At 45.3% G+C, this 25,456-nt stretch overlaps 3 protein-coding genes across 3 annotated transcripts in view; all 3 read right to left on the bottom strand.

The window, feature by feature from the left end:
* The window catches only part of LOC309694684 (acyl-coenzyme A thioesterase 11-like), a 12,489-nt gene extending 11,844 nt beyond the window's left edge, over nt 1-645 (bottom strand). The window contains exon 1 of the mRNA XM_082514897.1: nt 391-645. The gene's annotated coding sequence lies outside the window, so the exon portion shown is untranslated. The remainder of the gene's footprint in view (nt 1-390) is intronic.
* A 6,184-nt stretch (nt 646-6,829) lies between these two features.
* Nucleotides 6,830-11,787, bottom strand: mrpl37 (mitochondrial ribosomal protein L37). The gene is made up of 8 exons (XM_082514898.1): nt 11,312-11,787; nt 10,804-10,987; nt 9,491-9,606; nt 9,224-9,412; nt 8,962-9,116; nt 8,743-8,874; nt 7,513-7,587; nt 6,830-7,143 (listed from the first exon to the last, which is right to left on the bottom strand). The coding sequence occupies exons 1-8, from the start codon at nt 11,679-11,681 to the stop codon at nt 7,066-7,068; spliced, it is 1,299 nt and encodes a 432-aa protein (XP_082371024.1). The 5' UTR covers nt 11,682-11,787; the 3' UTR covers nt 6,830-7,065.
* A 5,429-nt stretch (nt 11,788-17,216) lies between these two features.
* On the bottom strand, nt 17,217-22,562 carry LOC309694686 (uncharacterized protein). Its single transcript, XM_082514899.1, has 5 exons — nt 22,453-22,562; nt 21,233-21,354; nt 20,634-20,787; nt 18,538-18,618; nt 17,217-18,082 (listed from the first exon to the last, which is right to left on the bottom strand). Exons 1-5 carry the CDS (start codon nt 22,508-22,510, stop codon nt 17,985-17,987), a joined length of 513 nt encoding a protein of 170 aa, XP_082371025.1. The 5' UTR covers nt 22,511-22,562; the 3' UTR covers nt 17,217-17,984.
* Nucleotides 22,563-25,456: the final 2,894 nt, after the last annotated feature.

Genomic DNA, 25,456 nt, shown 5'->3' with positions numbered 1-25,456 from the left:
TTGTAGCCTCAGTCAACATAAAGTCGCTCCACGTATCAGAAAGGCTGGTCAACGAGGCTCTAACAAACCACAGTGTGTTTGTCAGCGTTGATGGAATCAGCTCCAAGCTTTCTGCTCGGGCTCAGCGCACACAGGTGAGGGCTGTGCTGCAAACACGCCGCAGTTTGACACGGAAGCCTCGAGATGAACTTTCACAGACTGTGGCCGTGACTCATGTTTCTGACACAGCTCGTGGTGGCGACACATTAACAGTTTCTTGAACGATCCTTCGTTCAGCTTTGGACCTCAGAGGTTTGTGCCAACAAGCTTCTCACACAGCGACTGGTCTGCTCAGTCCCAGTACAGATGTTGTCCTGGTCTGGACAAGTGGAGCGGGGACCGGTTACGTACCTGTGGTCTGTAGCTCTAAAACAAACAGCAGTGACCGTCGACCGGTGTCCTCCTGCACTGTGCACACAACAGACTCACAGTGACTGACGGTGACGCCCAGTCTAACCACTAGTTTCTGCCCAGCAGCTCCCAGTTCAGGTTTGTGCGTCCTTCTAGTTCCACAAACTGCGCCTGTGAGCCAGCCTGGTTTCCAGTCCGAGCCGAGCCTAAACCCGCACCGAGACCATTACCTACATGTTAGTGTACATTAGAGGAACAAACCTGAGGGCGGCCACTCACACAGCTCCACAGACTCACGAAACACAACGACCAACACGGATTTCGCCAGTGCCTTTCAAAATAAAAGCCACACACTATGTGCGTCGATTTGCTGATTATACCAACCATGTGCTGTACATGTGCAACATTTAGCTCCTGGATAATAAGCTGAAGGGAACAGCGAATTTTTACAAAGTCAACGGTCAAAAGTTTTAGATCAGCCCAGTTCTTCCAGTTATTTATTGCAATTAGTCCTTCAGGTCCAATGAAGTCTGTCCTTGGAATGAAAGGGAAGAGGTGACCTACCAGCAGTTTAAAAAAAGTTACCCCAAAGTGAAAAATAATGTACATTTCAGATTTATACAAAAAGGCTTTTTCAGGGCACGCAGCGTGGCTCAACAACTTAAAGCTGCTCTGAGCAAGCCTTCCTACAGGTAATGATGGCCAAACGAAGCTTGTGTTAGAAACGGCTCATTATTCCAAGCGTTTCAGTCCTCTGGTGACATCTGGTGGCCAAAATTATGAAGCGCAGCTTGAGTTTAAAGCGCTCTTCTCTACAACACAGTGTGGAGTATGTGAGGCCCCGCCTCCACGTACTTATGCAGTTCATCACTGGACAGCTGTGTTTATAAATAATATGATATTAGGCCAATTTTCGTAGACATATTTTTGACCCGGGGGTAGAACTGATTGTGAACTGCAGGGGGTATGAACTTGTAAAGTAACAACATGATGCATTTAAGGTCATCCTGTTTGGTTTTTATTTAAGCAGAGAATTGGTTCCACTGTGTGATGGCCCAGTCTGCTTTCTTGGAGATGATTTTTCCTGCCTCAGAGGAAAAATGCTCTCACATGGACAGAAGAGGCTGGAGTGCACAGGAACTGTAGAGATGCAGGTGTGCGCTCTTCCTGGTCCCACAGACTATCAGCTAAAGAGAATAAACACATTAAAGTGCTGCACATTTTGTAGAATAACATTAAGATTATTTTAAAAATAAAATGTTTTATTTTATTAAATTTAAAGAGTAAAGCGTGTAAAGAGTAAAGGTGGAGCGTGTGAGCAGCTTCAAGTTCCTGGGAGTCCACATCTCCGAGGATCTCACCTGGACGACCAACTGCTCCAAGCTGGTCAAGAAGGCTCACCAGCGCCTCTTCTTCTTGAGGACTCTGAGGAAGAACCACCTGTCCTCAGACATCCTGGTGAACTTCTATCGTTGCACCATCGAGAGCATCCTGACCAACTGTATAACAGTCTGGTACGGGAACTGCTCTGCCTCGGACCGGAAGGCGTTGCAGAGGGTCGTGAAAACTGCCCAGCGCATCGCCGGAGCACCACTTCCTGCCATAAAAGACATCTACAGGAAGCGGTGTCTGAAAAGGGCTGGGAAAATCATCAAAGACCCCAGTCACCCATCACATGGACTCTTCACCCTCCTGCCCTCTGGGAGGCGCCACAGGAGCCTCCGGACTAAGACCACCAGGTACCGGAACAGCTTCTTCCCCACAGCTGTCAGACTCCTGAACTCTGCCTCCTGACATCTGACCCACGTTAAACTCATGGACTGAACATACACACACCCACAATGGACAACTGTACCCTCAAACACAATAATAACATGGACTGAACCACCACTCACAACCACTAGCACTTTATAGCCTCTGTAGAAACTATCTACACCCTCACTTATCTTAACTGCACTACTGTATAGCTCTGTGTAAATAATCATTCTGTACATTCAATAATCTTTAATCCTACAACTGTTTACAACTTGCATAGTTCCCATTTCTGTATAGCTGTATATCTCAGATTCTGTAAAGTTATTTATTTCATATTCTGTATAGTTTTTCATATTTATATCCTGTTCATAGCCTGTACATAGCTTGTACTCACTACAGCCTGTACATACTTATAGTTATAGAATATTCACAACATACTTCATACCGTGTACATTATAACATACCATAATAGACCCATTTCTGTAATATACTCACATATCTATATTATTGCTAATATATATTGTAATATATCTATATCACTAAGCACTTCTGGATGGATGCAAACTGCATTTCGTTGCCCTGTACCTGTGCATGTGCAATGACAATACAGTTGAATTCTATTCTATTCTATTCTAAAATGGAAGTCTTTCTAAAGTTATTTAATGACATTATGAAAAGCAGATTTGTTTTGTTAAAACATTTAAAGTTTCTCATGTTCTCAGAGAAAATAAACGCGCACAAAACAAAAGCAAACAACAAGAACACAGACTTAGCAGACTTAGCTTTTCGTGGAGATCATTTCTCCTGCCTTAAGGAAAATCCCTTCACATGGCCCAGAGGAGGCTGGAGTGCAGAGAAACTGGTAGAGATGCAGGTATACAGTCTACCTGGGCCCCACCAACTATCAGCTAAAGAGAATAGATTACATTGCTGCACATTTGGCAGACTAACATTTTATAAGATAAGAGATAAGATAAGATAACCTTTATTAGTCCCACACGTGGGAAATTTGTTTTGTCACAGCAGGAAGTGGACAGTGCAAAAGTTATGAGGCAAAAATTAGAATACAATAAGAATAAATACAGTACACAGCTGTACAGAATAGAATAAAATAAAATACTATATACAGTAGAATAAAATAAAATAAATATACAATAAGATAAAAATAGAATACAAATACAAATACTATATACAACTGAGTAAAAATACAACGATGACAGAAAGGATTATTGCACTTAGTGTTATTGCACATGTGTGGATGTGTGTGCTTGTTCAGTTAAAGTCTTTATTATGGAGTCTGACAGCAGTGGGGAGGAAAGACCTGCGAAATCTCTCCGTCCCACACCGTGGGTGCTGCAGTCTCCCACTGAAGGAGCTGCTCAGTGCTGTCACAGTCTGCTGCATGGGGTGGGAGATGTTGTCCATCAGGGATGACAGCTTAGCCGCCGTTCTCCTGTCACTCACCACCTCCACTGGGTCCAGAGGGCATCCTAGAACAGAGCTGGCCCTTCGGATCACCCTGTTCAGTCTCTTCCTGTCCCCAGCAGAGATGCTGCCGCCCCAGCAGACCACACCATAAAAGATAGCAGAAGCCACAACAGAGTCATAGAAGGTCTTCAGGAGTGGGCCCTCCACCCCAAACAACCTGAGTCTCCGCAGCAGGTACAGCCTGCTCTGCCCTTTCCTGTAGAGGGCGTCTGAGTTATGAGTCCAGTCCAGTCTGTTGTTCAGATGAACACCAAGGTACCTGTAGCTGTCCACAGCCTCAATGTCCATACCCTGGATGTTCAGTGGTTGCAGTGGAGAATGCTTGTGCCTGCGGAAGTCTACCACCAGTTCCTTGGTTTTACTGGCGTTGATCTGGAGGTAGTTCAGCTGGCACCAGTCCACAAAGTCTTGAGTCAGTCCTCTGTACTCCTTGTCGTCCCCATCAGTGATGAGGCCGACTATTGCAGAGTCATCAGAGCTCTCTGCAGGAAGCACTGGGTGGAGTTGTGGGAGAAGTCTGCAGTGTAGATGGTGAAGAGGAACGGAGCCAGAACCGTTCCCTGTGGGCCCCCGTACTGCAGACGACCCTGTCCGACACACAGCCCTGAGTCCTCAGATTAATTTTCAGATTAATTAAACAATAAAATATATAATGTTATAACATTACATGTAAAGAGTCAAGTGGAAGTTTTTCTAAAGTTATTTAATTATATTTATATTATGATTCGCTTCCTTATAAACCATTGAATCAGACACGAAGCAGTTAGGCTCTAAATGAAGCTTCGGACGTCACCGGTCACGTGACTCTGGCCAAACGAATCAAGCTTCGACACAGAGCTTCTGAAGCAGTGTGTTCATTTTTTTGACACACGCACTGAAGCGTCAGCTTCAAGCGAGCCATCACTATTGTAAGGAGAGCTGTATGGCAAATAAATACTTCCTGTTCCACTACACTTGCCTTGGTCCATCTCACTGTGTTTCCAGCCCTGTTACAGTCGGTCTGTCCTACAGAGAAACTGCAAAGAAAGTCAAAGTGTCAGTGAGTCCAGTTTCCTTCAGCATCAAAGGCTCACAAACTGTGACAGGAAGACGTCTGCAGACCCAAAGACACGACTGAATCAGAGGACAAGTTTCTGAGAGGTAACAGCTGATGGCGGCTCACAGGACAGCAGCTTCAAGCAGCTTCATAGTGGTCGTAGTGAGAAAGTCTCAGTTCCAGCTGTGAAGAGAAACGTTGAGCTGCAGGTTTGACAGGACGAGTTGCAGAAAGAAAGCCAGACGTCAGAATAAGACAGAGGTTTGTCTGGGCCATGAAACACCGACACGGGACGACTGAAGACTGGAAGAAGGTATTATGGACTGATGGATCATCACGCAGGATCTTTGTACAGCGTTGAGTAGGTAAAGGACGGTTCCACAGTGTGTGGCATCAACTGTCAAACATGCAGGAGGAAGTGTGATGGTCTGGGGCTGTTTGCTGGATCCAGGGTCGGTGACTCGTACAGAGTGAGAGGCTCCCTGAACCAAAACCGCTACCACAGCATCCTGCAGCTCCCTCTGGGGTCAGGGGTTCATCCTACAGCAAGATAATGGCCCAAAACACGAGTTCAAGCTATGCCAGAACTACCTCAGGAAAATAGAACAAGGGAGTGTGCAGCACAGTCTCCAGACTGAAACCCCATCGAGCTGGTTTGAACTGGACAGAAGAGTGAAAGCAAAGCAGCTACAAGCTCCACATTCATGGGAACTTCTGCTACAGATTCGATTTCTACTGTAGAAAGAAGCCACGAGTCAGACGTTTAGAATACACTTTGGTCTATAAATTGATTCCATGATTTCTTCTTTAACTCCAGTTTCTTATTTGTATATGCTTTTATTTCAGAGTGCAACGAAACATTAAACGGCATAATTTTCCATAAAAGACTTTAAAACCTGGGATGTTCTTGGCAGCGTATTTGGGCATTTATTTTGATGTGCGTTTCAGTAGAAGGACTAGATGTTACAATCCCTGATTATGCACTGCTTTAAATTGAGAAAGGTTTGAGGGACAGCTGTTATGAGGAAAGCCCAGAAACTTTGCTAGCAGCACATCGTCGTGTGCCTCAACTGTCGGTCTCTTACCCAGGCTAATCTGCCATTTTTCCTTCCTTGGTTAGGTTTAGGGATTAGAGATCTGATCTAAATTATCGTATTAAATTTGGGACACATCATCAGTAGTGGACCTTGGATTCATCGGGTGTTTCAGCCATTATCACCAGACACCCTCATCCAAGGAGGCCCTGGAGTGTGTCTGGTTTATGTTAAATTGTTATTTCTCTTTCTTCTGTTTACAGTTTATTTTCTATCTATTCACTGCAACTGAGAAATAATACTTACCTCTTTAGCATTTATGGAGCCTCACTTCTTCAAAGGGACAGAAAAGGTGATCGAGAGAAGTAAGACAAAGGGGACACGATAGGAGAGAGCAGGAAACAGTGCACTGTTTGGTGTTATGAAGCAGGTCACACAAACAGGAAGGAGCAGATTTATGGACACTTGTATGTGAGAAGCAAGATTTTAAAGTAAGAGTAAAATCACAATCCTTGCTGTAGATTTCAGGTCAGCGCTGCCACTTTTAATACTGTTCTGACTTCTATGAGCATTTGTGTCTTTAGCATTTTGTCAGAACGACAATTTTAACAGGATCTTTAGATATCTGAAAGCAACGTGCCGTGATAAATCCACTGAATTACCCGCTGTTTTTTCTTAGCTCCCCACTGTGTGCTGTGAGTTTCCTCAGACTGCTAAACTCCCTTTGCTTGTGAGCTTCATTCAGGATGTATTTGTTCTGTTTAGGATGTGGAAGACTGACTTCTTCAGCCTGAGCCTGGTGTGATTTACCTTGATAAAATGGTATGTTCAACTACAGAAGATAATCATGCAAACCCACCAAATGTGTCATTTGTGGTTGTTCTCCAAGTATTCAGAACGCCCACGGCCAGAGGCCATGTCCTAACATGAGCATAAACAGTCACTGAACAGGAAAACCACTCATTTGCTTTTCGATGTGGAAGGAAAAGTATGTCCACACGTTTAACATAGAACAGCAACCCAACGAAACGTGTTGGGTACTGACATGCTTCAGGACGTAGCCTTAGCTTGGAATTTACATATGAACAGCTTGATAACCTTAATGAGAAAGAAAGAATAAACAAAGTGTTGAGAAAAGCAGCCTTTATTCAGAATAAAGATGTAGCTGAAGTGTGGGTGCAGCTCCATGAAACACCCGGACGCTGTTACTGACTGAAAGAAAATCAGGAGTTTTGAGAAGATGCTGATTTAGATCCCAGACACACACAGACACACACAGACACACACAGACTTCACAGGCAACTGACTGCTGGCAGCGCATCGCTCACACAAACACACAACAGATGTATGAGGTCTGCAGTCCTACACAGCTCCATGCAGGTACAGTGCCAGGAACTTGCTGAACGCCTCAGGCTTGTATCCGGCCAGACCAGCTGGTATCTGTGGAGACACAAAGCAACCAATCAGAACCATTACATTTTCACTGTGGCTCCTCCCACCACACAGTCAAAAGGAAGCATGTGCAATACGTCTGTAACAGTTTCCACCAGTCTGTTTAACTATGCATCAAAAATGTTGCAGCTAAAAATTAACTGTGCTCTGCAGTAACTGTGCTCTGCAGTAGCAGAGCGCAGTAACTGCAGAGCGCAGTAACTGCAGAGCGCAGTAACTGCAGAGCGCAGTAACTGCAGAGCGCAGTAACTGCGCCGTTAGAGTACAGCTTCCTGCACACTGACACAGGAAGGCTGACAGCTACACAGATAAGTAAAGTTAGTGAAAGCCACGCCTCCCCTCAAACAGAAACTGTACCTTGACTTGCTTCTTTTTAATGAGCGGTTGAACTTTTGCAAAATCATACAGCTCAACGTCTTCTTCCAGCCACATCTGCAAACAGACAAATGGAACAGCTAAAACAGACTGCTGGGGTTTAACTTGGGACTCATTAGCTGGAGGACAAAGAACAACTTGTTGACACATCCATAAGCTTAACGCTGAGTAAGCACACAGGGTTACTGAGGCCATCAGAGACGTAGCCACTGTTCCAGCATCGTCACAGCAGTCTGCTCTTATGTTTGTGGCCTAAACTGGGCTGGTAAGTTGTGGAGTTATTACAAACCCTCAATAACACAAGGAAGCACCAAGACATACATAGCATTTACATACTGGCGAGGAGTGAGCCGTGCCTTTGTGCCACACTGACAGGTTTGGAGTGATACTTAGCACAACATAGCACGAGCTGTAAGAAGGAAATCATGGTGAACAATACAGCGAGCACTGAATCTGTAGTCAAATCCTTGAATTGTAAATGCACTGCATTTACAGCAGTGATATTTCCCTACTCATCAGGGCGTGATGTCAGCATCCAAGGCTGAATGATTTCACAGCATAAATAATCCACACAGGTTAACACGCTTAGATCTGACTGGATGCTGGCAGATTATTCTCCGCTCTTCTTTGCTGAGTTGTTCATTTGAAGTGGCTGGTTTGAAAGCTTCACTCTGATTTTTCTCCACGTGAAAACAAAACAAACCATGAAGAAAAGCTACAAGTTTCCAAAGTGATCAACTGATTTGAAGCAGAGAGCACACAGTGTGAGGACACACGCAGGTCCCTGGGCTGTGTCCTCTGATGGGGGGAGGCGGTCTGGGTCTTCATCCAGCTCATCTGAATAACTTAAACTGTTTGAACTGATGATCGTGGAAACTGCAACATGACACCTTCTGACCAGTACTGGGCAGTAACTGAGTACTATCAAAGGAATCTTTTGTATGCAACAGTGTAAATGGACACTACACCTGACACGCCTCCATGATCACTTATGACAGGTTAATAGGTTTTAGCCTTGATGCTGCAGAGCCATCAGCACCACTGATATGTTGGAATCTGCACATATATGTTTAGAGAAAACACATTTTACACACAGTTGTTGTTTTTTTAAAGTCATTAAAGACGTGCTGTAGCCTCGTCCCAGAGAAACACGAGTGCGTGCAGGCTTCTGACCACACCCCTACAGCCCAGGATTCCTCACATACAGCTCACCTGGTTTTTAATTCCATCGTCTCCTGAGAGGTCCGTGGTATTCAGCTGGAAAACCATGAACTGGAAAATCCTGCCATTGGTCCCGACTGACTGCACGGTCACAGGACGGTCTAAGAGTCGCTGTGGACGAGTCTGACACACATGAAGAGGGATAATTAAGAAACACAACACTGTTCAAACTGAGGTACAGTGTTGCTGTTCGTTTGCACGCATGCTTACCCCGTAGAGCTTGTGTGCACGGGCCAGCGCGTTTCCAAAGGTAAACATGATCATCTTGGTTCTAAACTGCTCTGGGCGGAGCTTACAACGAGGATCAGCTGACTCCAGGAAGTACAGCGTGTGGGCGTGAGGGTAAGGGTAGTCATCTCTGAAACCTGAGTGGACGTGACAGACTTCTGTCACTGAGCGTGAGGAGCAGACACAAGCACACCTGGACCCTGACCTGCGTTACAGAAAGGACGACAGCTGGCTAACCTCTCACCTGTGTGGTTTACCTCCTCTTTGTACACGTGCACTTTCTGGAGGTCGATAGTCGGGGAGACGGGATAGAAGGCGTCCAGGACGTGATCCGCTGTGTCGGCCACCTCCTGTTTACCAGACATCTGTGGGAGAGGATCCGTGCTGTTCAGCAGTAAACCGTTCTGACCTCTTATCTGGAGGAGATCCTCACCTGACACGCAAACACGTTGGATCGTATTAGTCACGACTCGCAGTCAAAGCGATCCTGCTGAGCACGAGGGTACGATACCTCTTTTCCACGTGGTTGCCAGCGAGTAGTTCTCTGCAAGCATCCTCCTCCCGAGGGCCGGGTGGCTGCACTGCAGCGTCGCACACAGGTGCAGCAGGTTGAGCAGCAGAGTGTTGCTGAGGAACAAGCAACAAAGGGACAGTTAGTTTATACCGTTCTGTTTCACATTTAAATAAAAGAAATAATATGAGCATTATCATGACTCCGCCTATCATTACTGCTGCTGTGTGGAACGTCTGGAAACAGTCTCTGATGAACGTTAAGCTCATGAAGGGACAGGTCACTGCGTTCATGCGTTAACTCCACTGCACCAAAGCATAGATACGAGCTGTAATGCAGCTCTAATGTTCAGTCCAGTGGTTCTTAAGCTTGTTGGAGGAGCGAGCCCCACCAGTTTCATATGCGCATTCACTGAAGCCCTCTTTAGTGAAAAATTAAATGTGATTTTTTTCAAATTCAAGACATAGATATGTTTTTTTACTGGTGCACAAAATGAGCTGTGCATGTCATGGTGGAGGCTCTGCCGAACCCCTGAGACCGACTCACCGAACCCCTAGGGTTCGACTGAACCCAGGTTAAGAACCACTGGTTCAGTCTTTGTTATGTGGTGTGCCGCAGACAAAAGCCTGATCCTTTGACTCTGTGGCTTGTTTGGAGCAGCTGTCAGCATGTTTGCTTCTCATTCATAAACTCTCTGCATGCGCCGTCACAGAAGGTTTGTGTTGGTGTCTGTCGGGGACCAGCTTGTTTTCTGAACACACAGAGGCAGCCCCTCGTTTCCAAACAACCCCTCAGGTTGTTTTGGCTGGTCCCACGGTGGTGCCATGGGGACAAAACCATCAACTAAAGCAATGAAAAAATATTGCAGTAAACAGTACACGTGTCACAGCCCTAAACAGACTGTATTCAAATGATGTCAGATCTTCCTTACAAACAGTGGTGAATCATGGGTTTGCAAACACACATCCACATGTGTAGAAGCAGTTATTCCTGTTATCAGAATACTTTATTAATCCCTGAGGAAAGGTTGCATCGAGTCGAGTGTGTCTGTGGAAGTCCACACTGCAGGGACTGATTCTTATAGAGCGCTTTTCTATAACCACATCCCAATCACACCCGAGCACTTTGTCTATACTAACTACATCCACACACATTCATACTCTGATGGACGCATCGGAGAGCATCCATGGGGTCCAAGGACACTGTAGACTGGAGGAGCCAGGGATCGAACCACCAGCTTTCGGTCAGTAGTGACCTGCTCTGCCTCCTGAACTACAGCCACCCCACATGTGTAAGTATAGATGTCACCCAACCTGTATTTCTCTTTACGCGGTCGATCCTCTGTCGTGTCCCAGAAGCGTGCGTGTTTGATGGCATTCTGCACACGCTCATCCTGATCTGGGATCTGGTTTTCAGGGTTCTCTGCGAGGGAGAGGAGCTGTGCAGGGAGACCTGGGATCACCTGGGTTTTGGTCAGCCAGGCAGCCTGACGCACACCTGAGACCGACAGGCAAAAGTTTATATAAATAAAAGTGAAGATTTCAGATAAAAGCTTTTTAAAATGAATCAAATCTGCGTGATCACGTGGGTCTACGTTTAGCTACAAAGACTTTCAAAATAAACCTCTCTCAGAGTAAAGCTCCTTTTGCGCCTGTTTATTAAAGTCTTGATTATGTTGCACATAAACAAGCATCATATGAGTGATTTCTGATGAGGCCTGTCAGTCAGCCGAGCGTCCCTTGCACTCCCGTGGACTAATAATGCTCATGTGTGTCTAATGAACCCCGGGCAGCGGCGTGCTCAGCGTGACACAGCCGTTACCTTCCAGCGCGCTGGTCCTCTGGTTGAACATATAACACGGCTTGTCCTTGTACAGCCGCATCTCGTGGGCAGGGGGAGACTTGTAATATCGCGGGTCCTTGTAGTCCCTCTCCCAGTGCTGGGGAGCAGGTTTCGCCAGCCCCGGGACATAGTGCATCCTCTCTCCGTATGTGACCATCTCCAGTCCTGGGATTTCGACCCTCTCCCTAGGTTTCCGCGGAGGGGGGACCTTGGCTGTAAGGCAGCGGCCGACAGTGAGGTGTCTCCGGGCCCCTCCATGTGCCGACAACCGCTTCAAATCCGTCAAAAAGGCGGCGTGAGAGAAGAGCGGAGCCGCCGTTTTTAAACGCTGAGCCGTTTCAGGAAACATTTCTCCTCCCGCTGTTCTTCTCGTTGAGCCTTTAACAACAAACTCCGACCTGAATCACTGCTTGTCTGTAACCGTGCTGTGGGACAGCGCCATGACACTTCTTCTTCTTCTTCTTTTAATTTGTGTTGAGCTGTAAGCGGGGGAGCATAGCGCCGCCTGCTGTTACCTGTTTATAATCTTAATCCCGCATTTTGGAGATTATGAAGCCGTTATTTTAAAACAGCTTTGTGATTTCTGTATATGTTGAAACAGGCCGTTCCTGTATCTGATGGCCGCTGACTTCTTCTCTGACTGTTTGCCAGTAAAAGTGCAAAGTCAGCTACTCGTGACAGGATAAAGAGACTGGCGAAAAGACGGATGCAGTTCGGGACCATAGTAGATGACGTGCTCTACCACCTGAGCCAGCCCGTCACGTCTTTCTCAGCTTGGTTACTACAATACTTGAGAGGAGCTTCCATGTTATGGAGAGGCAGGTAATTAGCCGGGAGTTTAAGGGTGTTGTCCCATTGTAGGGATTGTTTGCATTCAGAACTGGTCTATTCAATTCAGTTTTATTTATACAGCACCAAATCACAACAACAGTCGCCTCAAGGCGCTTTGTTTTATAAGGCAGACCCTATACATACAGAGAGTAACCCAACAATCATATGAGCAATGACTTTGGCGACAGTGGGAAGCAGTAGCGGTTTTAGATACGGGCGGCATCGTAGTGGGGGGCGGATCACGGCCAGCGCATAGTGGGAATGTCACAGGCACCGATCGGTTTTCTATCGGCCGTTTGCTGGGAGTAAGGGCGCCCTCCGCCTGCGAGCTGCGCCTGCTGCTGGCGGGGCGGCGGGGAGTCTCTGGCTGGAGCAGCGTCTAATAACCAACTCGCAGAATAAAACAAAATAAAAACAAAGCAACAAACACGAAAACACCAGACATCACGATACAGACTTATAATTCGCACCGATGTTTTTTCGAAATTCTGTACGCGAAAAGTGAGCGCGAGAGCCCTCGGTGCGCCTGCGCGCTGCTGAAGTCAACGACGAGGCTCCAGCTACAGCAGTGCAAGTAAACAAACAATAAATATACACTTTAGGACTCGGGGTCTGTGACACAGGACCCACACACACACGGGTTCTGCTTAGTAGTGATGGGACGTTCTGTATCGAGGCTTCGGAGCGTGTGTCGAGTAATGGAGGGGGCGTTTCCGCGAAGCGCGTATCGAGGCTTGCTTCATTTATGGGAGGAGCTGAAAATGATGACGTCCGAAGCCTCGCTGCCCGGCTGTACCACGTGACTGGTTCATGAAGTGGTTCGAACTTTGCCGCGAGATATGACAGCGATATAAACCCTCAGACTTCATTCAAAATGTGGGTGTTTGATGGAGAGTTGTTAGTGAGAGTTTGGAGACCGTTTGGAGGTTTATGAGAGTGAGGAGAGAAAGTCAGGAGAGAATGGAGCCAGCTAAGAAGAGGAGGATGTCCTCCCCTGTGTGGGAACATTTTGATCTTATTCCTCCCAACAAGGTATGTAAATTTCTACAGAAGATGTATTTTGATGATACTGATGGTGCAATACAATTTATGTTAAGCTGTCTGTACTTTTGTACAAGGTGAAGTGTTTGCTATGTGCCAGGGAGCTGGGATATAACAACAACACCTCATCCATGCTTAGGCACTACAGAGCTTTGCATGAGAATAAGGGGAACACCGATTGTGGAGCAAGACCAGGTGAGCCATCAAATGCAATGATAATATAGCATGCAGTAATGTTACTAAATGATATAACAATATTATACAACTGTAATAAGTTACGTGTGTGATATTTATATTTGTGCTTTATCTTTATTGTCTTTCCTCAGGAGAACAATCTCAAATAGATGAAGACCTGGTCAGCATGGTGATTGAGGACTCACAGCCATTTAGCATTGTGGAGGACAAAGGATTCAAAAGATTTGTTAAATCATTAAATCCCAGCTATGTTCTCCCCACTAAAAAGGTCATAAAAGCAGTGAAAATTTAGTTTTTACAGAATAAAATGTGAACAGGCAGGACTGAGGCTCAAAGCCTCAGTGTGTAGCTGTCCATACCTCAACGTTACAAAAGCACAACTACTGTCCACACCCCAACCACACCTCACCTCACAGTAAATGATCATTTCCATTTCAAGCATTTCCAAATAATCATTTCCCATACTGCCACTATAAATATACACAGTATACTGCCATCACTACAATATACATGTTTTACACACTCCTTTTGTTGTTGACATTTACAGGCTGTGTGCAAAATGCCACACTCTTCAAATTCATGCCAGCTATTATTTTTACGTCCAGTAGGTGTCCTGCTAGAGCAAATGAAGCTTCATGAAGCTTCGCGTTGGGGTGAACCAATTGGATGAAAAGCTTCAGTGCTTCATGGGGCTTCATCTGCCCATCACTACTGCTTAGTGTCTTTTTATTTTGGAAATAATCTGCGGTTTTTTGGCAGCCGCCTCGGACGCAGCCACTCCCTCTCTCTGCCAGCATCATCTGCTCCATCTCACTGTGGGCACACAAAAAGACATCTCCCTCATTAACACTGTCCCCTACACCTGTTGCCTCCCCGCCTCCGTGCCGCCCAGGGAGCTCAGTGTGTCACCCCTCCTCTGCAGCAGGCCAGCAAACCACGCCCCTGCCACAGCTTCCCCACCGCCCCACCGAGGCCGGGGACCAGGGATAAAGGGATCAATAACAATTTAAAATTTATAATTTACAGTTTGATGATTTAAAGTCACACACACAACCCGTCGAAAGGGGAGGGGGGCCGGCTGCTTCCAAATAGAGCACATTTCATTCATAATGATGTAAATTATGTATTCATGATTTGAATCCTGGGTTGTGCGAAATCCCAGAAATACACCTTAGACAAAGTGAATCTGTGAACTAAGGTGTAGGTGTGTTAGGTTATGTTGTGGTGATCCTTGAGTTGGGGGATTTGTGTTCATACTGGAGTGCAAAATTAAAACCAATGGAAGATGGACAAGACAAGTTCAAAGCCATCAGGTGCTCAGCTTAGAAAAAAGATAAAAGAAGAGGAGGAGAAACAAAAGATGCAGGTAAGCAGATGTGTGATTGGATCATGGCAGGTCATCCTGAACCAATCAGAATCAGAATACTTTATTAATCCCTAAGGAAATGATGTGGGTTACAGTCGCTCCAAGAAGAAATGGTAAACATAGCAACAGTAACAGACTAAACTCCAAACATTATGTTACAGATTTTAATATAATATTAATTAGTCGTTGTCAATTGTTGATTTGTCCTGTTCTCCTTGTATGATGAATTATGATGGCTGTTTGGTAGCTGTTTGCATACAATGCATACTCTCTCTCTTCATATGGGGGGGGGGGCAGAGGGAGTGTTCGCCCGGGGCCCCAAACAGGCAAAGACCGCCACTGGTGGGAAGGAAAACTCCTTTTTAACAGGAAGAAACCTCTGGCAGGACCAGGCTCAGGGAGGGGCGGGGCCATGTTAGCTAGCTCTGAGTACCTGCTGTTAGCAGCACCCATATTTGTGCAGCCAGCTGATCACTGAGGGCCATTGGCCTCTTCAGCCAGTAGGCACAGATAATGTCAGGTCTTGGCACCGTCCAACTCCTCATTCTGAAGACACATTATTAGATGTCTGCCTTTGAGATGTTGACTGGGTCTTGCTCTGTGAGATTGTCGTGGTCTTCGGTTCACCGGCTACCTTATGTGACGCTGCTTTCTCCACGATGTTCTTTCAGTATTGCTCAATTTCTGCTGGGTCTGTCTTTGTGCTATTTCCCCTCACAGCATGGAGCTCTGGAGAACAAGCCATTTTTTTCTGAACCTCTTCTTTCCTACTAGATCTCTTCAGTGTACTGGGCCGAGCTGTGAGCCATCTTGTAGTGCTTCTTTTTCACCCAGGATATGTTTCTCATGATGTCTATCTGCACCGCTGTTCACTGACTTCACTGATTTTGGCTTCCTGCCTTCTCCTCTGTGTGGAGCTTACTCTTTACAGTCTTAAACCCAAGTGCTTTTAGTATTACTGTGGCATTTGCATATATGACCTCATTGTTTTTAGTGATACTGGCAGTGGGGATCATGTGTAGAGCACATCTGCAACCATCCTCTGACGAGACGTTTTCAGTGAGCCAGTGGAGTCGTGTGTTTGGTCGGTGGGTACTGTGATTGCAGCCGGTCCCCAGCTCTCTGTAAACGGCCATTGATCAGTGGTTATAATAATTAAGGACCAGTAAACTGAACTCACAGTCCATTCTTAGTAATGGTGCTAGTTTTGACCAGTATCCAGATGTACTGTTTAAAAGCTTCAGTCAGACTCAGGAGGTCACATGTATGGATGAGGACATGTGACCTCCACTGAAAACCCAGCAGAACCAACTCTCTGGGAGGTCCTTGTGAGTTTACACGACTCAGTAATGCACTACAACATTGTTATTGTTAATTGTGATTCATTACCCTGTTAATCACTGAGCTGAGCTAAAGTAAATCAATAATAAAAGTTAGGAAGGAACAAGCCCCGCCTTCCCCTGCTCCGTACCGTTGTTGTGCCAAAACCTGATTTCCAATGTTTCCCTGTGTGTTTTATGTGTAACATCATTACGTATGTTGCTAAATAGACTTTGGTGAACAGGTATTACAAAGGGGTTATATATAAAATTAAAAAATTACCTGTTTCTCAAGTATCTTTGTAACTGTGTTATTGTACTTACATTATAATCAGCCAGCTCCCTTTTGTCCACTTAAAATATGTTTACAGAACTATTTTTGCATTTGTTGCACGGGACCAGCTTGTTGCTGGAAAATAACTATAAACTTGAGAAACTGAGCAGATATCCATACCGGAGATCTGCATGGACCTTGGAGAAACGGACCTGATTTGTTGTGAACACTTTGGAACCATCGTGATCTGCACGGGCGCGGAGGAAGCGGACAATATCCTCTCTGAGAGTTGAACATTAGACGCGCGCTGGCTTTTTTTTGTGGGATCGTGAGACCTGGATCTCTTCCTGACGAGGAAGATGGCGAGCCGTTCCCTTTGAACCGAACCACAGCCATTCCGAGTTGGCCCAGAAGGGCAGGTTGCTCTTCTCTCACGAAGAATTGCAGCAGAGCGGTTGGACAAAATCACTGAACACGGACTATTAAGCCGGCAAGACTGACATATCTGAGCTCAGATAGGATTCTGGTTACTATTATTATTGCTGTTGTTGTATCTTATTTAATGTTTCATTCCTGTTTATGAAGTGCTGTTTAATTGTTGCTATATAATTCAGTACAATTCAAAGCAACTTTACCTGTGGCTCCACTCATTCTTCTGCACGCCACTCACCATGACCCTCCTGCGAGTCGAGCTATTGGCCCATTCTCTCCATCCTACTTTAACTTCCCCTACCCTGTCCTGTACTTGGCTACTCTTGCCTGGATGGTTGAGCAGTACATATGATAATACAGATAAACCTGGACGATATTCCAAACTGTCATCATCTCTGTCAGCCGGGATCAGGAACACCGTTACATTACTGTTATTTTAGGCCCTGTGCTATGATCTTACTAAAGCTATGTTTAAACAAGCTCTCTCTAATTTTTTTCCAAAATAATATCTAAAACTGTACACTGAGCACACAAGACCATTTTTTTATTTGTTGCATTTATTTAGCAGCATGACAGTGAAGAGAACAGAAGAAAGCTGGGACAAAGAGGAGCAGCGAGCAGCTCAGGGCCTCTGCATCATTAACCTTTCAGGATGTAGATCACAACAGTGACCTAAACCAGTGCCCCATGTTCATCTAGCCCTCTCTATGTGCAGACAATAATACTGAGGAATACTATCATGTTCCCGTCCATCCACTCAAGGAGTCGACATAATCTGGTGTTGGTTATGCAGCCTCAGAGCAAACTATTGGAGAGTTAATAAGGGAATTATTTACTGTTTTAATGTCTCGAGTTGTTTTAAAAACACCTTTGTCATGTTTTCATTATTTTAAGCAAATCATGATGAAAATAATTAGCAAAATCATGGATCCTGGTGTTAATTTAAAGAGCAAAGCTTCAGCAAATCAGACACCACAAATAAACAAATTTACTGCAAATGAGTGAGCCCCAGTATAAACTGATTGTTCCTTGCAGTGGGTATTTAGTCAAATGTGTGTGTGCATGCGTGTTAATTGCGGACTAAATAATGCAGAGCTTAAATTTAAAAGAAGACAGAATAAAAGAGGCTACATCTTAAAACTGAATAATACAAACAAAGCAATGCTGAGAGGAGATATGGGTGTCCGTCTGATCTCATTCTGTCTTGTGTTTTACAGCCAGCGAGGCCAGGCTCAGGAGCAGGATGGTAGTTTTTCCCAGAAGCACCCAGAACCACAGCTGACCCTTCAGACCTGCATGGACACAGATGAATGTACACTGGGTTACATAAAATCCCTCAGAAGCTAAAGAGCGCACGCAGAGACGAGCCGCATTTAGAGGGGAGCGATAGATTAGCATGTATAGCACACAGACATGAAGGAAACATTTGACTTTCTCCTCATCTCTCAGTCTGAGTGTGTTTTCCTGTGCAGGGGTTGGAATGGATAGTGAAGTGTGAACCCCCAGGGAGGGAGAGGGGGAAAAGCCAACACATACTGGGAGAGAAGTCTGAGCCTCTGCACTGCTCTTTGGAAACTGTAAAAAACTGAAAGACTGAAAAAATCAGCACTAAAAATAAAGAAACAGCAGCTACTGTGGAAATCCTGCTCTGTGTGAGACTTCCAATCACACGTTATAACATATTAGTCCTGACTCTGATGAGCACAATCAGTGACATCAAACTGATAACGTGCTTGTGAGCGCTCACCTGCTGCATTGTGGGTCTGCTGGGTGCAGTTACACTTTGGGCTGCTGATGGTCAAGGAAGGTGGTTTTCCTGTGAAGTTATCTGGACAGAGGAGTGTTAATCAGACCAGGAATAAGTCATGATAGCCTAAAAACAGTAATACACACTGTTCACATGTTCCAAACTGGGTTTTCTGGAAAGCTGGAATGTGAATGCACTTTCCTGGAAAACACTTTGGATTAACCTCTGTTGTTCTAAATGGGATCAATAAATAAATTCACTTTACAGTTCACACAAAAGTGTTATTACAGTCTGCCTTTTTCAATGATCATTTAATAAAATATTAATATTAATATAACATGCTTCAGTGGGCTGATCACTTTTTGGCACAACATGTGCTCAGACACAGAGAGAGACGGATGTGCACGGGACCAGCTTGTTGCTGGAAAATAACTATAAACTTGAGAAACTGAGCAGATATCCATACCGGAGATCTGCATGGACCTTGGAGAAACGGACCTGATTTGTTGTGAACACTTTGGACTTTGGAACCATCGTGATCTGCACGGGCGCGGAGGAAGCGGACAATATCCTCTCTGAGAGTTGAACATTAGAAGCGTGCTGGCTTTTTTTGTGGGATCGTGAGACCTGGATCTCTTCCTGACGAGGAAGATGGCGAGCTGTTCCCTTTGAACCGAACCACAGCCATTCCGAGTTGGCCCAGAAGGGCAGGTTGCTCTTCTCTCACGAAGAATTGCAGCAGAGCGGTTGGACAAAATCACACCCATCACAGACTTTTGACCTTTTGGATTTGACTTGACTGAACACTGACTATAAAGCCGGCAAGACTTATAGGGTTACCGGGGCCCCGCCCTGGAGCCAGGCCCAGGGAGGGTGCCCAAGGGTGAGTGTCTGGTGGCCGGGCCTTAGTCCATGGGGCCTGGCCGGGCACAGCCCGAAAAGAGGACATGGGCCCACACTCCTGCAGGCCCACCCACCCACAGAAGGCGCATTGGACGGCGGCCAGGAGCGGAGGCCCTGGAGGACTGATCCCTGGCTACCAAGACTGGCAATAGGGACATGGAATGTCACCTCTCTGGTGGGGAAGGAGCCTGAGTTAGTGCGTGAGGTTGAGAGGTACCGGCTAGATATAGTCGGGCTCACCTCTACGCATGGCTTGGGCTCTGGAACCAGTCTCCTGGAGAGGGGCTGGACTCTGTCTCAGTCTGTAGTTGCCCCTGGTGAGAGGTGGTGGGCTGGGGTGGGTATTCTAATATCCCTTCGGCTTGCTGCCGGTACGTTGGGGTTCTTCCCGGTGGATGAGAGGGTTTGTTCCCTGCACCTTAGGGTCGGGGAACAGGTCCCAACTGTCATCTGCCAAGTGGCAGTTCAGAGTACCCAGCCTTCTTAAAGACCCTGGGGGGGGGTGGTGCTGGAAGGTGCTCCACCTGGAGCCTCTGTTGTCCTGCTGGGAGACTTCAATGCTCACGTGGGTAACAACAGCGAGACCTGGAGGGGCGTGATTGGAAGGAACAACCTTCCTGATCTGAACCCGAGCGGTGTTTTGTTATTGGACTTCTGTGCTAATCACAGTTTGGCCATAACAAACACCTTGTTCGAACATAAGAGTGTCCATAAGTGCACGTGGCACCAGGACGCGCTAGGCCGCAGGTCGATGATCGATTTTGTAATCGTATCACCTGACCTGCGACCATATGTTCTGGACACTCGGGTAAAGAGAGGGGCTGAGCTGTCAACTGATCACCACCTGGTGGTGAGTTGGATCAGGTGGCGGGGGAGGACGCTGGACAGACCCGGTGCACCTAAACGCGTAGTGAGGGTGTGCTGGGAACGTCTAGCAGAGGCCCCAGTCCGCGAGATCTTCAACGCACACCTCCGGCAGAGCTTCAGCAGCATTCCGAGGGAGACTGGGGGACATTGAGTCCGAATGGACCATGTTCAGCATTTCCATTGCCGAAGCTGCTGCATTGCGCTGCGGCCGCAAGGTGGTTGGTGCCTGTCGTGGTGGGCACCAATAAATAAAAGTGTCATCTGGAAAATTCGACAATGAAATACAAGCCAATAAAGATGTGATAATAATAATAATTAGTCCTTACTTGCTATTTGAATACTAAAAGCAGGACTAATGGTATGGGGTGGGTAGGTCTTGCATTGGTATTGTCCAGTGTGTGCCTTTGTAAAAGACTGGACATTCAGGACCAGGGTCACATTGGGTAATGCAGAAGAAATGTTGACAAGAGACTCGTTGTTCTGGAAGATAAAACAGTTACAGCAGTTATGTTAACCTGACAAACATCACAGCCATGTGACAATGTTAGCCTATCATATGAATGCTTCAGACAATGAGGTAAACATAGCCATGTTAGTCAGCAGCTCATGCATCAAATTGCTATGAGTATTAGTATTTTAATACATGATATCAAAGTATAATACAGAGGTGTCCAACGCCAGGCCTGGAGGGCCGGTGTCCTGCAGGTTTCAGATGTGTCCTTGATCCAACACAGCTGATTTAAATGGCTAAATGACCTCCTCAACATGTCCTGAAGTTCTCCAGAGGCCTGGGAATGAAGTCATGTGATTCAGGTGTGCTGACCCAGGGTCAGATCTAAACCTGCAGGACACCGGGCCTCGAGGCCTGGAGTTGGACACCCCTAGTATAATACTAAATGTATACTAATATCTGAGACTTGTATACCTTCCACAGCTGTGCAACGTGGCTGTTTTTTAAACATATGAAAGTACAGTTCAGCCTGAAGGCTTCTCCAGGTGAGATCACCATGTCTCCAGAGGTATTCACTCCAGCTTGGTCGCAATCATCTACGAACAGAAAGACTGATTTTAAAAACCTACACCCAATTTTTTACATCCATGTTTAACTTTTACTCGTGTTTCATTTGTTCAGTACGTATTTGTCCTGCCAGTGAGCTTTCAGTTCCTCTGCTCTCAGAAGCAGGCTCCATATCTGTCCCAACAACTGCAGTTTACATGAAGGTACGACCCGAGGCCGACTATTGGACGAGCAGTAAAACACTGAAGCAGCAACACTCACAGTAAGAGAGAGAGTGTGTGTGTGTATGTGTGTATGTGTGTGTGTGTATGTGTATGTGTGTATGTGTGTCTGTGTGTGTGTGTGTGTGTGTGTGTGTGTGTGTGTGTGTCTGTGTGTGTGTATGTGTATGTGTATGTGTGTATGTGTGTCTGTGTGTGTGTGTGTGTGTGTGTGTGTGTCTGTGTGTGTGTGTGTGTGTGTATGTGTATGTGTGTCTGTGTGTCTGTGTGTGTGTGTGTGTGTGTGTGTGTGTGTGTGTGTGTGTGTGTATGTGTGTGTGTGTGTGTGTGTGTGTGTGTGTGTGTGTGTGTGTCTGTGTGTCTGTGTGTGTGTGTGTGTGTGAATCAGCTTTGTCTGGGACATTTGTTTCACTGATAACTCTCAGAGATCAGATGAGTGTCGCCTCTTTTCTAAATGCAATCAGTTGTTGGTTCTGTGACTCAGGCTCCTGTAAAGGACAAACTACAAGAGTGCAGCTTTTATAACACTGTCAGTGTACAATAGAAGAAGAAGAAAGTACACCGTCTGTCAGTTTTGTGGTTTTACAGGACGTAATAAAAATGTCACAGATTACACACTGAGTCGGGATTTTGCACAAAAACTAAAACACGATGTCACAAAGGAGTATTAGTGCCAATCACTTTAAAATAGCTTTATTTTTCAGTTTAATTTTTTTAAATAATAATAAAGTATTTGTCAGCTTCAGACTTTCAGAAACTCATAATACTGTAGCCACGCCCAGTGTCTCTGACCAAAGCCAGTTTGAGTTAGTAACTACAATGACATGGATACAGACTTAAACGAGTTGTAATTAAAATGTCTGTTATCATCATTGACTTTTGTGAAGTTGTCATTTAGCGGCTCACCTTCAGCTTCAGTCCAGCACAGCAAACTCACCACCAGAACCAACAGCTCTGCCTTCATCCTGCCTGTGTGTCCGTCACCTCACTGCCAGCATCTGGACACCTCTAGTTTCAGTGCTGGCTATATTTCACAGGAAATACGTGCGTATAAGGACTGGGAGATACAATCGGCTGACGTGAGTCCTCAAGCAGAAGGAGGCTGCGGTAGCCAGAGCAGGAACACTGATAACAGCACATAACAGCATCATTCGACCGTCTTTAATCTTCATACTTTGTTCAGAAGAAAAATCCCCACATGTGCTGTCGAGCACAAATACGGGATATTTGGTCGTTTCTGTGTTGACACCAACCGGACAAGGTCTCACTTGGAGATAACATCTGCCTGTCATCAGGAGCAACTGCTGAAATCTGCTTCTCACCTACAAAAACATCAAAAGAGCGTAGAGAAAGAAAGGAAGTACTCTGTAGCTAAAACTGGAGGCCTCTCACTGCTCAGTCACCGCACTTTGACCCTCATCAATATTGGATTTGTTTCCCTTCACTTTGTTGTCCACTGTCAAAGGAAAATTGTACATAGTGTGATCAGCTGCATGAATGTGTTTTATTGATCACTGAGCACTCCACATGTCTACATGACTTTTCACATAAACTCTTGTGTGATAAACTTATTTAGCAACTAACAGCTTCCTCTTTCCTGAGAACGTACACGTGTAGAGAAGGGGAACCTCAGCTCTGAGTTCTTGGAATAACTTCGTTACCTTTGTACACACACAAGCTTGTATAAATAAAGAACGCAGACAGTGACAGAGCGCCAGTCCGTGAGTGCCTCCTGCGAGGACGAGCGCTCTGGGACCGCCCTCGCGAGTAAAGACAGCTGCAGTATTTGTGTTTTCTAACTCAGGTGTCTCAGCTGAAGAACTGTGGGGCGATTCTTAGAAATCCCCTGTCGTCCACTAAACATTAAAATAGCTCCATAAAATATATTAATTAATTAATAGTATTAAATATATCAATTATATGTTTGCATATAATTGAATGACAGCTAAGCCAGAGTTTAATCAAAGATTTGTATCAGTGATGCTAAAAGAAAAACCCAGACTGTGTGTGACAATGCAGCTTGGACACAAAGCAGCCAAGAAACGACAACATCTCTGCTGTGCAAGTGTTTCTGATGGTTACCACGAGTGCCCCCACCAACCCCACTGACCCCTGCATCAACAGTTAACCTAGCATGCTTTGAGTTTGCTGCTGCAAAGCTGATTGAAACCAAACCTGTTGCCTTCAGCTTTTTAATACATGTTGGTGGTTAAAGGCAGGCGGGCAGCGTGAACAGTTTGTGGATGCCATAACTCCATAGGAGCTTCAAACTGATACCATAGGTCTATCTATAAAAGTCTGAATCTTAGCAGACCTAAAGTTAAAGGTCAGAGGTTCTGAAATCCTTGTGAATCGATAGCTCGAGAACAAGGCCATCTAGGAGCTTCAAATGACAAGAACCTGGCCTCAGAATGGGCCATTAGCCCCTCCCACCACCACCACAGAAATATACTGATTCCTTCTTTTCTTTTTTACCACCAGCAGCCTTAAATACATGCTGATCTTTTGTCAAATGCAGTTACCAACGTAAGTTTACAAATTCATATCTGTTGCATGGCCTAACTAACACCAAATGTTAGTTTTGTTTTTTAAATGGTTAGTGTTCAGAATAAATTGTGTGCACCCCCCCCCCCCCCCCCCCACTCTCATTGGTCCTCTAGTCACATGACTAAGTAAGTTGTACCTTGAAGTACCAGAGTAAATACTTCATGAACCTTTCTTTCCTCATGTTTCAGAAGGGTTTAACATGCCATGACGTTGCCCTAATTTGTAGTATAAACTGATATGTTTCCACCCTGTTACTGTCCAAAGGTGGACACACAGTACCAGCCACATTTGTCACTGATGTGATGATGTCATTGATCCAAAGCATGCATCTCTCAGTGCATTTGTATAATATCCATATTTCATTACGTAAGAAGTCACTTAGATGAGTGATTACACATTTACTATTAAAGCTGCAGACAGATGAATCCTTTCTGGAACCTTCCAGTCTCTCAGCTTTTTGTCACAACACGTTATTTGCAGGTTGACTTTCCAGCTGTTTACTTACATTCAGACAACTATTTGTATTGCAAATATTCTACAATTGCATGTTTACGTATGCAAATGTAGCATTAGCCTATTAACTTTGTGCTAATTTGCTTAAATATTTAGAAACATCTGGATTTTTTTAAATGTTATTCTATAAATTAATGAAAAAATGGTTATTAAATGTCATATGAAGAGGAATAAAGCTGCAGTTTGGTTCATGTAAGAATCACTGAGGGGACGATTCCACAGGAAAGTTGTGGGCAGAGGTTTTCATCGTGGACATGAATGTCATAGAAACTTTTAATGATTGCTTTGAACTGATGTACAGCGTACAATTTAAAAAGCATGTGTTAGGTGCACAAGTTTGAATTTATTTTGGATTTTCTACACAGGCTCATATGGATACAGCCACACTAATATATGGTTAAATGTCCCTTAGCATGTTGCACCTCAGCCAAATGCTTTGGTAGCCATCAGCGAGCTCCTGGTATATTTCTGGTTGGATGTTTGAGCACTGTTCTTGTTACCGTGTTAGATCACATGACTGTGCCAAAGGCGTAATTGTTGATTTGATGAAAAATTCGATTCCATGCACTTTGTGAAGTGTAACGGTACAGCCTCAGGGTGGATGCTAACAGCATGCTTGACAGTTGTGTTCTTATGTGTGGAGAAGTCATCTTTTGTCATCATGGCCAACTAGCTCAACATTTGATTAGAAACTGTCTCCAGAAGGCGTTCGGCGTGTTCATGTGGGCACAAATTTCAGTCAAGCTTGAAAGTGTTGGAGCAGGGACAGCCTCCAAGAGACCTTCCCAAAGTATTTACATCTACAGTTTTCCTTCATTGAGTGCTTGAACCTTCTGATTGTTCAGCGAGT

The sequence above is a fragment of the Aulonocara stuartgranti genome (assembly GCF_965226115.1).
Source record: "Aulonocara stuartgranti genome assembly, chromosome: 18".
NCBI lineage: Eukaryota > Metazoa > Chordata > Actinopteri > Cichliformes > Cichlidae > Aulonocara > Aulonocara stuartgranti.
The sequence above is the reverse complement of the archived record's forward strand: the minus strand, read 5'-3'. Positions and strand labels throughout refer to the sequence as shown.

Coding starts and splice junctions, on each gene's coding strand:
- mrpl37 (XM_082514898.1), bottom strand. CDS start 11,681: ATGTTTCCTGAAACGGCTCAGCGTTTAAAAACGGCGGCTCCGCTCTTC. Junction 10,988..11,311: donor GAGGACCAGCGCGCTGGAAG/GTAACGGCTGTG, acceptor TGTCGGTCTCAG/GTGTGCGTCAGGCTGCCTGG. Junction 7,588..8,742: donor ACGATGGAATTAAAAACCAG/GTGAGCTGTATG, acceptor GTCTGTTTGCAG/ATGTGGCTGGAAGAAGACGT.
- LOC309694686 (XM_082514899.1), bottom strand. CDS start 22,510: ATGAAGGCAGAGCTGTTGGTTCTGGTGGTGAGTTTGCTGTGCTGGACT. Junction 21,355..22,452: donor GTGCTGGACTGAAGCTGAAG/GTGAGCCGCTAA, acceptor TTCTGTTCGTAG/ATGATTGCGACCAAGCTGGA. Junction 20,788..21,232: donor ACGTTGCACAGCTGTGGAAG/GTATACAAGTCT, acceptor TTTATCTTCCAG/AACAACGAGTCTCTTGTCAA.